General features: G+C 43.9%; 1 protein-coding gene across 41 annotated transcripts in view; it reads right to left on the reverse strand.

Moving 5' to 3' along the window:
- The window catches only part of PDE8B (phosphodiesterase 8B), a 348,230-nt gene that overhangs the window by 6,805 nt on the left and 327,901 nt on the right, over positions 1-13,524 (reverse strand). For all 41 annotated transcript variants that reach the window (XM_078365293.1, XM_078365302.1, XM_035291356.3 and 38 more), the window contains 6 exons: positions 12,177-12,222; positions 11,029-11,164; positions 10,048-10,246; positions 4,977-5,194; positions 3,528-3,648; positions 1,421-1,588 (listed from right to left, as the gene is read on the reverse strand). In XM_078365293.1, coding sequence (XP_078221419.1) covers positions 1,421-1,588; positions 3,528-3,648; positions 4,977-5,194; positions 10,048-10,246; positions 11,029-11,164; positions 12,177-12,222 — 888 coding nt within the window. The remainder of the gene's footprint in view (positions 1-1,420; positions 1,589-3,527; positions 3,649-4,976; positions 5,195-10,047; positions 10,247-11,028; positions 11,165-12,176; positions 12,223-13,524) is intronic.

Below are 13,524 nucleotides of genomic sequence, written 5' to 3' on the forward strand. Positions count from 1 at the left end.
GAACTAAAAATAGAAATTGCCATTCAACCTAGCAGTCTCCATTACTGGGTGTATACCCCGCCCCCACCAAAAATGAATCATTCTACCAAAGAGATACCTGTACTTGTATGTTTATTGCAGCACAATTCACAAAAGACATGGAATCAACCTTGGTGCTATCATGGATAAAGAGTATGTGGTGCATATAAGCCATGGAATACTATGCAGCCATAAAAAAGAATGAAATCATGTCCTTTGCAGTAACATAGGATAATGGTCTCCAGCTCTATCCAAGTGAAGTAATGTAGAAACAAAACCAATTACCACATATTCTTTCTTGTGAGTGGGAACTAAACACTGGGTACACACAGTGGCAGAAACTGGAAGAGTAGAGACTTCAAAAGGGAAGGAAGGGGGCAAGGGTTGAAAAACGGCTTATTGGGTACTATGTTCACTACTTGAGCCATGGATCATTAGAAGCTCAAACATCAGCATCAACAATATGCCCTTGTAACAAACTTGTAACAGCCCTGCACATGTACCCTAAATCTTACTGGGTCCTCTGCTGGCCACTCCCCTTCCCAGTCCTCCTAGGCATCACCTATTCTTCTTCTGCCCTTATTTATCCTGCCTCCTCAGTATAGTTCAGCCATGCAGACCCCACAAAATTCACTACTTGGGGCTACTACTTTGTCAACCACACACACATCAGTGCCTAGAGCCCTTCCTCGGGAAGTAGGGCTCTGTTTCAAATGTTCACTTGCAGTCTACCCTTCTAGATTTATCTCCTTTAACTCTTCTTTACACTGCCAGTTAAAGTGAACTACATATTGCTCTTTATATAAAAATTCTATTTTTCCTCCCCTTGTTGATTTTACTCAGAATGCTTTGTTCTTCCACAGAGTCTTTTCCTGTTTCCACATTTCTGTAGCCCCTGTTTTATCTAGGAAAAAAAGGCTTTCTGAACTCCTGTAGCACTTAACATAAACTTCCTTAAGATATGCTTTGTTTTTTTTTTTACCAACATGTGGATCTATCTACATCCCTTCCCCCACTGGGCTGGGAACTCCCCGTGGCCATGATGTCTTCGCTAATCCCTGTGTTCCCATAATGCACCATAAAGACGCCCAGGAATAACCTAGTAAATGAATGAAGATTTCTCAATTTTTGTGGAAGTTCTGGATCCAACAATTTGAGGATAAAAATTTACTCCCAAAGGCTCAATTTATCCCTCTTATAGAGAGACTTTTTTTTTAGTGACCAGCCTCATCCATCAGTTCCTGAGGGAAACAGAAGTCTACTCCAGGCAGAGGGGTGAGCTGCTTGGAGTAGCAGGGAGGAGTGGTTAACTAATTGGTAAAAAGTTACTCAGCTGGAGAATTCCCTAGGAGTTCCATGACCTGGGGCCCATTCCCCAAAGGGAACTGGAAAGATGGCGCACCTGTGCAAAATACTCCTCAGAGATCCTCCCAGCCCATTCAATGCACAGGTCCAAGGGGCGGCATGGGTTGGCCACGTCAGCACACTTAATCATCATGCGTTTGATCAGGATTTGGTTTTCAGGGAAGTTCTTCCCAGCAGGGTTGCATTCACAGTCGCTGCCCTCAATCTGGAAAACAGAGGGTTCAGATCAGAGTTGGTTCAAGATGATGGGGAAGACTACAAGGACTAACTCACCAGGCATTCAGTGATGATCACCGAGCACAGAGGTGAGACTGGGACTCAGCAAAGGCTGCTTTTCCTTTTTATAATTCTATATATACTGATAGATTCTTTAAAAAAAAAAAAAGAAGAATATACTAATAGAGCTTTAAAGACACTCAGCAATACAAACAGAGTTTCAAAGTTCAAAGTCCCTATCACTACCCATCTACCCCTCACATCCATTTTCTTCCCCAGAGGTAACTGCTATAGTTTTGTTTTTATTTTGAGCAATTTGATAATGTAATCTTACAAGGAATTTCTTCCTTTTTTTTTTTTCAATGTGTAACAGCAGAACTTGTATCTACTTTAATCCATTTAAAGTAGGGCAGTAGCACATACACATAAATGTGACCCTTCAATTTCTTGATTTATTTCTACTACTTAGGCCTACCAGCTCCCTCCCTCCTGTGACCTGTCCCACCCTCAACTCCCCCACACTCCCCACACTCTGGTTCTCCTAAGGCATGTGTCCACTTATGCTTTCTTGGCTGTTCTTCTGACTGGTTGGTAAGTGAGCCAGGTAGGTGTGGGGTCCTTGGAGTAGAAAGTGGTCAGGAGCAGGTGTGTTCAGCCAAGCTTAGAAAGACTGTTCCACACCCTGGTCCAGACCTAGTGGTGATATCAGTGTCCCGAGCCATGTGGCCAGGACATGAGTTTGTGCACATAGATGCAATCACAGGCCACTTACATAGAACTTGGAAGATTATTATTCTCCACTTTTAAAGTCACCATCAGATTGATTTTGGGAAAACAATTAGTTCTCCAGAGCTCTGCCAAGCCGAGACTGCATGACATTTGGGGCTTTAAGATTGGACCTATTTACTAGACTATCAATGGACAGAATATGTTCTGAAGGTTTTTGATTACTTATCAAAGTAGTACTGTTTACTATAAATACTGCAGTTAATAGTAAATTTCAATGCAGAGTTGGGGGTTTACATAGATGGATGACCTTCCCAGTTCTAAGTTCTGTGATTCTGCATACTTTTCCTTCTCTAAATCCCCAGATCCTTGCTCCCACAACTCTTCTATTGAAGGAGAGGACTCTGATGTGCTGTGGAATCCCTGGGGAAAGGTGTTAATAGGTGAGGTAGACACTGTCCCTCCATCCAGACTGGTCATGGGATGGGTCCTACACAGATAGTCTCCTTACTGATCTAGTTACTCAAGAAGATCGTTCACTATCCATCCACTTTGCCAACCTCTTCTGCTTAACAGGAATGAGCAGAAAGCTTTTCTACCCTTATGGAGTTACGAACAGCTTCATGAGTTCAGAGAACAGTGGATCTTACTAGGTGTGAACCTTCTGTTTCATGTTCCTAAAACTCAAATTGGTAAGGATCTTAAGGCATGTCCAAGGTACAGAAGTAGGTTTTACAACAAATGCTTCTGCTTTCCAGTCACTCCCAGTCTTATGGTAGTCTTCAGGTACTGGTATGCTTTTAATGTGAATCAGGAACATTCTTTGTTCTTTAAAACACTCTCCAACTTTGAGGTTTCCCAAGAGCTCAATGAACAGAGAGATAAAGGCACTGGATTCTCTAAAATGCCACCATTTATGCTAGTCTCTGCTCATCTACGGCTCCTTCCATCATATTCTTTGGGCCTAGCTTTTTTGGTCAGTACTGGCTTTTTCTCAGGGCCTTTCTTCCAAGGAGCTCAGAGTTGCTGTGGGCACAGTTCATTCTCATCCTCAAGAAAAACAAGTGGCCAGTCCTTTCAGCCCTTTACCAACTCCAAGCAAATAACCACCTTGCATTTGAGTGGGAGAGAAAATGCTTCAGGGCCAGAGCAGGCTCTCATGGAAATGTACGTGCATGTGCCTTATGGCATGGAAAGCTCACCTCAGCTGCCATTGGCTTGTTGATGCTGTTCACAAACTTATTCACATGTTCAAAGTGTTTTGTCATTTCTGTTGCCAAAACCATGTCAATAATAGCCTGGCGCAGCGTTCGATAATGGTTCCTAAAATAACCAGAAGATAAAAAGGCTTGTTCACAGTGTGTCTCGAATTATAACTATCCTGCCAGCATTTCACTACACTCCTCACAACCTAGGAGGAAGCTGGGGCAGAGTTATGAAATGTGTGCAGATCACAAGAAGAGTTTACCTGCTCGTCCTCCCAAAAATGCAGATGCTATTCTATTTTCCCCAGTGACAGCTGACCCTTCTGTATGTGATTTGTGAGTATTTTAAAAAAGAGAGAAGATACCTGTCTTACGGTGGACATTTATCTGACAAGGTGATTCCCCTCTCCCTTCCCTTGAGAACATTAAAACAGTAAGGTGGCAGGAAGTGGCAGGCAAGCACGGCAGCCACATAAGCTGGCCCCCTGTGCTCTGTGCAAACATAGTGATTCCCATTGCACAGCATGGCCACGGCCTCTTTCAATGATGGCATTAGAAGATTTTCCTGTTAATAAGTAATTCTCTAGATTGCAGTGCATAGAAGTTGTAACGAATGAAGCAACAACCCTGCCCCAAATTACCATCCAGTTCTATCACTTTTTTCTAACCTCAAGAGCCAGAATGGCTTTTGAATAAAATTGGCTATTGGAAAGAATTCTTTCTGCAAAAGTTTAAAAACCCATCCTCGATACTGATGAAACTGAAGCCAAAGCTGGGATGACTCATCTCCATGTTTTCCCAGTTGTTTTCTGGAGACCAGACTGACAGGCTCACATAGATCAGCGGTCCTGAGGCCCGAGTGAGCTCTGTGTTCTCTGTACACTGCACCCTCCCAGGCGTCTGTCCACCAGCCTGGCTGGTGCTGTGTGGAAAACACCCATAGTCTGACTGCAAGATGCTGGCGGGCAAGAGGAGCTGCTCATAATTAATCCACTTTCATCAGAGGAGAATGCAGGGCTAGGGGAACCTGCCTGACACTTCATGCTCCTGCTTCTCTGTGGGAACTACTCATGAGGGACTGTTTTAAGTGGCCGAATATTGAGCTGGCGAAAAATGGGGTGGATCATTTTCCTTGAGTTACACAAAAGACAGGATGTCCTCCTCATAGGAGGGTAAAAATATCTGCTGTACTTTCTAATAATACAATCCATATTTATGTAGTGTTCTACAGTGTATAAAACATTTTTATGAACTCACTGAAGACTAAATGAGATTTCAAAATGTAAAGGCAGTCTGAAAAATCAAGGGGCAAGGTTATTTCATCATCTGATACAGTGGGACAGCTATTATTTTCCCTTTCCCCTAAAAGGAAGCTAAGTCTTTGGGAAAACCTAGTTTACCACTTAAACTTCACAACTTGAGCACAGGAGCCCAAGCACAACAAACCTGTCAATATTCTTGAAAATGTTGCACTTGGTGTCCTTGACTGTGAGCTGGAAGGCCAGGGCAGTGTGGTGGCTCTCCAGAACCGCAGTGTCATTATAGAGCACAGCAAGCTCGCTGCCTGCATTGCAGAGGAAAGAGTTGGTCCTTCCTGGGTGATCCACGTCATGGACCGTGGCAGCAATGAGGGCTGCCACCTCATCCAGCTGATCGAGGCTTCCCTGGGATAAGGAGGAGGCAAGGTTGAGCATTACCCACTGGATCTTAGAGAACTGCATCCATCCCTGCCTGTGCAGAGGGTTGGGTCAGAGGATTTGGGATTTTCAGAACGTTTTTAGCCTGCTGAGCCTTCTGACTTCCTAGATGTGGAGAGGCGGGAATGGACATGCAGCATCGCTTTACTCTGCTGTTAGCTGTCGGGAAACCTGAGCCACAGTTACAACAGATGTTTCTGCAGGAAGAGGCCCAACAGGCCTTTTGAATTGCCCACTGGATGGTATTACTGCCGTAGCAGAAAGTGGCCTGTGATCAGAAATATTACCAATTTGCCCACTTCTGAAAAGATTTTGAGTGTGCTGGTAGCAAATGGCTCAGACACAATGAAATTATTCACACAATGGCGAAATAACTGGAGCTGAGCAGTAAAAGATGACCAAGGGAAAGAAGAATGACTGCCAGGAAAATTAAGGCTAAGGGGGCTCTTGCAGCTAGGAACAAAATTCAGCTCTGGGCTAGCAGGCAGCAGAGGCAAAAAGGGAAACCCTATTTCGAAAGCTCTCATTATGTAATTAACACAAACCAGAGCACGTGGGGGTACAAGTGTTTTCTGAGCCTGCAGCTTTAGGAGGGAGTTATCAGATGGGCTATGTTATATAAGAGATGCTATACTATGAATGTATTATTTATTGAGTGCCTACTAGGTACCAGTTATCACCACAGAGTGCCAGAGCTGCAGTGATGATTTACACCGGCACAGTCTGCACAATGGAGTTTGTCATACAGAGGGAGAGAGACAAATAAATTTTAAAACAAATAGAAGTAACTTACTGTGAGATGTGCCCAGAAGGAAAGCGCAGTTACTTTGGAAATAGAACCATGGGGCCTGGTCTACTTTTTGCAGCACTGTCCAATGTATTTTTTGCGATGAAAGAAATGTGTTCTATTTGTGCTATCCGACAAAGTAACCCCTAGTTGCATGCAGCTACTGGACACTTGAAATGCAGCAGTGCACCTGAGGAACTACATTTTAAACTTTATTTAGTAGCTACGTGAGGCTGATGGCTACCATATCAGATAACGTGAGTCCAGAGCGGGGACACTTCCAATGGAGTGATTTTTATGCTGAGCCTGAAGGGGAAGCAGGAATTGTCCAGGCAACAAGCGGCAAGAGGGAAATTCCAGGCAGAAAGAACAGCCTACATGAAGCTCCTAAAGTCCAACCAAAAAGGTCTGTTCAGGAAACGTGAAGATCATCATCATGGCTGAAGGGGAATAGCGAGTGAGAGGGAAAGTGGTCCCTAAGATGAGGGGTCATATTTTTGGTATTCTCAAAATTTGCTCTAGGAGAGCTGCTGCTCAGGTAAGGAAGGTGAACCTGTAGCTCAGCACTGTCCTGCGAGGGCACCCTGATGGCCAAGGGGCAGCACATGCATGTGCTGCTTTAGCATTGTAGTGGGCTTCCCTGAAAGCTCTGTCCCGCCAAGAAGGGAGCCATTTCCATTCACAATGCTGACCCCATGGAGCTGGTGAGCAACCCTGGGCTGACCCCAGCCAACACAACAGGCCTCCTGAGTAGCGACAGCAGAAGTTACACCTTTCATCTCTGATTCTGTGGTGCGCCCAGGGCAAGCACACACAATTGGGCCCGTTCCACTGCTGCTCAGGAGAGGCCACGGTCACCTGCAGGCACATTCAGCTATCTCCAAGCTCAGGACCAAGGACTGTCCCAACCTGGGCTCCACCTTCACTGACTGTATCTGAGCAGTGAGAACCCACAGGGCCCAAACTCTGGGCCTCCAGCTAGGGCCCCTATGGTGTGTTCAATCCTGCTGGAGTCTCAGGCCTGTTTATTTTTTAATTCTTCAGTGAAATAGATTCAAGTAACTGGGGTAGAAAACATAGAAAGCACTAGATGGAACATGCCTTTCCTTCCAGCTAACACTCACTTAAACCATGCCCTCACTGACTTTTACAAAGGGACCAATAATGGGTCCCACAGTTTTGGTGGGCAACAAGGCCTTGTCTGACCAGAAGTGGCTGGGAGGTTGGGAAGGAAGACAGGCTAGCTCAGGAGCAGAGGAGAGAAGCAAGCCCCTCCCTGTATCAGGGAGGAAATGTCCGTGGGAGAAAATCCCATCAAACCTGCAACGGGAAAAATTCCAATCCCATGGAGGGGCAGTTACCTCTGCATAGTTTTTTCCTTCTTTAACCACTAGGAGTAGATTTGGATCACAATGAGGAACGTAGGTCAGAAGGGTTTCATTCTAGATCTGCCTTTCAAGTAGTTCCTTACTCAGGATAAATATTCATGTATGCCCAGATACTAATAAAGGAATGCTTGCTATCCTGGCCTCTCCACTTGCAATAGATCCCTGGAATTGGGTAACGTCGAGAGTGGATGGGCTCTGTTGCCAATTGAAGGGGCTATTAGCTCTAGGCATGCTAGCTCTACAGCTGGGTTGGGCATGCTTTGCCATAGTGACATTTAGCCTGGCCAGGCATAAATTACAAATAAAAATTGTAATCCCAGCAATTTTTGAAGCTGAGACAGGTAGATTATCTGAGGTCAGGAGTTCCAGACGAGCCTGACCGACATGGTGAAACCCCATCTCTACTAAAAATACAAAACATTAGCTGGGTGTGGTGGTGTGCACCTGTAACCCCAGCTACTTGGGAGGCTGAGGCAGGAGAATCACTTGGACCTGGGAGGCAGAGGTTGCCGTGAGACGAGATGGCACCATTGCACTCCAACCTGGGTGACAAAGCAAGACTCCATCTCAAAAAAAAAAGAAAAAGGAAAAGAAAAAAAGAAAAGATTTTAGCTTATCGCAAAGAAATTAGGAGTGAAGATGACACAAAGAAGAGGTGAGAAAATGCTTTCTGAACCTCTTTGTCAGGGCCAGCATATCTGGTAGAAGAGGCCTCAGGAGTAAATCTTTATGGAAGCACCTCATGGTAGACCCACCAGTGATCATAGTAACTAACCCTCTGAGCTCAGAAGCCTCTTCCAGCTCAGTTTGCCAAGGCTCCTTGCAGCCCCACATTTTTGGATTCTCTGTCAGGGGCTGCCAGCATGAGAAAATGTGTTTTGAATTGTAAACATATTCTGTCTAATCTTAAGCTTGTTTCTATTGCTGTCATTTGAGAAATCTAATCAAACTCCAAATACACCAGCAGAACTCACAATTTAAAGAAATGTATTTTGGAGGAGGGTAGTCAGATATGATCAAGTTACTAAGCATTCCCTAATTTATCAAAGATTTAATCAACCTTTTCCTAGAGTGGTTCTGCTTGAGTGAGGTTCACCTCTAACTCAAGACTGCAGAAGCTACTGATCAGCTTGGTCTTGGCATTAATGAGCTCGGTGCTGATCTCAACTGGTAGCATGTGGCTTCAGCTGTGAAATATTGTGGTATAAAAAAGAGGAGCATGAACCTTTAGTAGGAATCCAAGGTTTCCTCAAAGAAAGGTGTTATAGAAACTATTAGTTTCTTAAAAGTAGAAGATATCACTATTATTTGTTTTTTAAAAGTAGAAGACAAAATTCTTCAAAAGCATCATTCTGGCCAGGCACGGTGGCTCACGCCTGTAATTCCAGAACTTTGGGAGGCCAAGGCAGGTGGATCATGAGGTCAAGAGATCGAGACTATTCTGACCAACATGGTGACACCATGTCTCTACTAAAAATACAAAAATTAGCTGGGTATGGTGGCGCAGGCCTGTAGTCTCAGCTACTTGGGAAGCTGAGGCAGGAGAATCGCTTGAAGCTGGGAGGCAGAGGTTGCAGTGAGCTGAGATCACGCCATTGCACTCCAGCCTGGCAACAGAGCCAGACTCCATCTCAAAAAAACAAACAACAACAACAAAAACCACAAAAGCATTGTTCTTGGGCCACATTGTTTTCTTGCTGATCAAAGTGAAGATCAGGATGCCTTTGGCAAAAAACTGAGAAGAAAACATCACAGCCCACTTCCTATTTTCATGCCATTCCTGCTTCTACCGGCTTCACTATAGTTCTTCTTAAGTACCTATGATCTTAATCGTTCATCAACACCTGTTCTAAGAAAATGATCTAATGTCAGGCATTTACAGATTGATGTGAATGTCAGTTCCGATATGGTGCTTCTCCCAGGGGTATCTAAACTTTAAGTTTTAGGTCTAGTTGTAGCAAAAGAATTTATAAGCTTTGGTGTGCAAGTGATAGTAGCTGGGGAGGAGGAGAGATGGGGATCTCTTACCAGTTTTAAATAGGGCTGCCCTTATGTAAAGAACAGAGCGTTCCTAGGACTGCCCTACAGATCTGCAGTGGTACAAGACAGTATTGAACTCCAGGACTAAGGGATATGGAACTCTTTCAGAATTATGCAAAAGTCATTAATATGCAGATATTCACAGTCACACACAAAACACAAACATCTATGTATGTAAATCCACGTAGAATACAGAATGCCTATGATTAATAGGGAGATTGTAATCTACCAATGACCAAGTCCTGATACTAAAATTTAATCTATAGATCTAGTAACCATTTGCTGTTAAATTAAATTCTGTCCTGCAACTCAGAAACATAGCTCCTAGTAAACATTTGGAAAATGTGTTCATGATCTGCCATGCATATAAAAGAGGCTCTATAGTGACATAAGTTATTATTTTTAGTTTTTGGAGGAGGGGAGGGCTAGCAGAAAGGTCCATGTCTTTATAACACCAAAGTGGTCAATTTGGTAACAAAAAAATAATTTTTTTTAAAGCTGTCAAGTTGGTTACAAAATAGCTGTTTGCCTAATGTACTTCCTAAGATTAAGTTCTTGGCTCTCCAATCGAGGCAGGTAAGCAGGTCATGCTATCAAAACCCTACCTTTACTCTTTCCTTTCCAAGGAAGAAAGCGGTGGCATGCAGTACGTCGGCAGCATGGGTGGAGTTGTGGTAGGCATTGGAAGAGTGGTAGTTGGCTTCAATCACTTGGAACCAGGCCCGAAGAGTGGTTTCAGAACAGTTTAAAAATTCACATACTCCAAACCGAGTGAAAACCTTTAAGCCCAGGTAAACCAACGGCCTGAAAAATAGGAAAACCCACCCCAGTTCATTGTATTCACTGGCCCAGAAACTTTTCTTCGATATTACTGGAGGGTGGAAGCATTTTTCTTCTGATGATAGCTTCACACACACAGGCATATAAAAGCGTCACCTCCAAAAATTAGGAGGTAGGATCTCTCTACCTCATCAGCCACCTTTTTGGAACTAGATGCTTCATGGAATTATTTCTAGATGATCTCTAAGCCCTAGGTCCCTCTGGCTCTGGCAATCCCTCTTCATCTATGCTCCCTAAGGAGATTGTAATCTAAGCTTAAGGACAAAAGAAAAAGTTTGGATGGTGCCAAAGTCCTATCATTTAGAGTCCCATTGCTTATTTACATTACAGGTGAGAATCATTCACATCCTACAGACCAATGCCACTGGGAAGAAACAGCTTTCTCCCCATATAGAAAAAGTCCTTTGAGATGGAGCAGACAAAAAAAAAAATCTATAGTGCTCTCAATTCCATTCTGTAGGGTAGAGCTTGAGACAAGTCTGAGGCTGAGGATTCATAGAACTCTTAGTTCACTAGGAGGGACCTGTGGATGCTCAGGCGGATCCCACATCTTACTAATACCCTCCACAAAGGAGCTCACTCGAGGCCACAGTCTCTGCTCATTCACCCCTACTCCAACATGGCACAAGAGCCAGAACCTGTGAGGTCTCTCATGGCAAAAATGTATCTCCCTTAAAGTTTCCAAATGTGAGAGTTTGAGTGTGGCCATCAATCCTGCTCTACCTTCAGCCAGAGAAGTCACATACCTTTTATGTGTAACGGCTTCCAATTCAAAGATGTTGAAGTCCCAACTCTCCTCATTATCAAGTAATTGAGAGATACAAGGGGGAACATCATTGATGGTTATTGGCATCGCCAGGTGACTGTGGCTCTGGTGCACATCTGAGCAAACAGATGGGTTGGGGAAGGCTGGTTAATTGTGGAGTCTTGAGTGCCCAGGTATCTGTCATCATCGTCATGGTTACTGCTACGAAGTCTTAGGGGGTGGGCTCGGTGGCTCACATATGCAATCCCAGTACTTTGGGAGGCTGAGGCAGGTGTATCATTTGAGATCAGGAGTTCAAGACCAGCCTGGCCAATATGGTGAAACCCCATCTCTACTAAAAATACAAAAATCAGCCAAATGTGGTGGCACGTCCCTGTAATCCCAGCCACTTGGGAGGCTGAGGCAGGAGGATTGCTTGAACCCAGAAGGCAGAGGTTGCAGTGAGCCAAGATCGTGCCACTACACTCTACCCTGGGCAACAGAGCGAGACTATCTCAAAAAAGAAAAGAAAAAAGAAAAGTCTTGTATTTCCTAGAGTAGGAACATTTTCACTTCAAGATTTTTCTGGGGTTGGGTGCAGTGGCTCACACCTGTAATCCTAGCATTTTGGTAGGCTGAGGCAGGAGGATCACGAGGTCAGGAGTTCAAGACCAGCCTGACCAACATGGTGAAACCCCATCTCTACTAAAAAAGAATACAAAAATTAGCTGGACATGGTGATGCATGCCTATAATCCCAGGTACTCAGGAGGCTGAGGCAGGAGAATTGCTTGAACCTGGGAGGCAGAGGTTGCAGTGAGCCAAGATGGCACCACTGTACTCCAGCCTGGGTGACAGAGCAAGACTCCATCTCAGAAAAAACTAAAGATTTTTTTGTTATTGAACTTCAAGACCCTCAAATAGAAAAATAATTCAGTTTAACTCTGTTTAAATGTATAGAGATTTACAATTCTTACTCTAACCATGCTCAGAGCAGTAATTTTAATTAGTTTCAAATGTAGACCATATTGATGCTTAAACTCAAATGAGAGTAGCTGGAAGTAACACCTCCCGGAACAATAATCACAACAGTGGGGACAGCACAGGCTGGAGGTAGGTCATGGTAACAAGTAGACAGATGAAAACTTACTCTTTGTGAACACATACTCGTTTCCTGACAGCCTTCTCAAGCCGTCCTTGAATAAAGGAAGAGCCTGTTAGAAACATGCTTTATATCCATTATCATTCTCCTCTTTCTTTCATTAGAAAAAGAGATTTGAATCCTGAATAACCCAATCAATCTGGAAGTCTAAGTTGAAACAAAGCTCAAAATTAAATCAGAACAGTTATCAGACAGATGATACTCTCCCTTCTGTAACTATGAGCCCCAGAAGGTGGAGAACTGGGATAGAGTGGATGTGACCGCACTCAGGACTCACAGGGAGCTGTGGGTTGGCTCTGTTTTGAGGCCATCTTCCTCTCCTGGCATTTTCAAGCCATGTAAGTGAAATCACAGGAGTGACCCACTCACCCTCAGAGGGACTGTGTTACTTGTGTCTTTAGACTTCTATTTCGAGGAGCTGAAGACATCAGCCACATTTAGGGGATTACCTTCTGATGTAGACTTTTAAAAAGATTGAGCTATTTTTTTTTATTAATAACTAATTTTTTCCCAACTATTTTTATGTTTTTAAACATGGGCATTGCTGCTTGCCTTTTAAAGAAGAGTTTCTGGGTTTGATGTCCTTGGAGATGCAGCATGAAGAAAGTGGACGAAATGCCAATGTTTTGCCATATCCGGGCTCTTGAACTAGTCCCCAAATATTCTTGAGTCTCAGCTTCCTTCCTTCCACCTTCAATCTCTGAGTACCTAAATTACCTAGATCTTTGCTTAAAAGTCATTTTAGAAATGCTTACTTGTCATTCCCAGACGATGTGTGCTAAGGTTTAAAGTAGTATTAATTAATGAAGGACTCACCTGAAGTTATACCTGGGATCTTTAGGCCTAGAGCTTAATTTTTAAAATTCAGTAAATACGGAAGTAGGAACAACCACAACTGTCCTGCCTCTAAGCTGTGTATGGCAAGAGATTCCTGGCTTTCCTTGCTGTTCTCTCGCTCTACTTCCCCAAAACCACATAAAATTGAGGTGGAATCACGTACTGGTTCTTCACAGCATCCCCTGGAGAGGAAACCCAGGATGGTATGGCAGTGAGGTAGGAGGAGGCTCGGCCATGAGGCCAAACTGAGGACTAGGTAAAACAGGTCCAGGGCAGAAGCATCTCCCCATAAGCTATGTGCACCTGTGTACCATGTCAGTTTCCTGTTGCCATGGCAATACCCAGACTTTTCCACCCCTTTTCATGGCAACAACCCAGAAATTACCACCCTCATCCTAGAAATAGCTGCAAAAACTGCCCCTTAATTTGCATATAATTAAAAGTGGGTATAAAGATGAGTGCAGAACTGCCTCTAAGCTGCTACCCAGGGCACACTGCC

Source organism: Callithrix jacchus, chromosome 2 (assembly GCF_049354715.1).
Source record: "Callithrix jacchus isolate 240 chromosome 2, calJac240_pri, whole genome shotgun sequence".
Classification (NCBI taxonomy): Eukaryota; Metazoa; Chordata; class Mammalia; order Primates; family Cebidae; genus Callithrix; species Callithrix jacchus.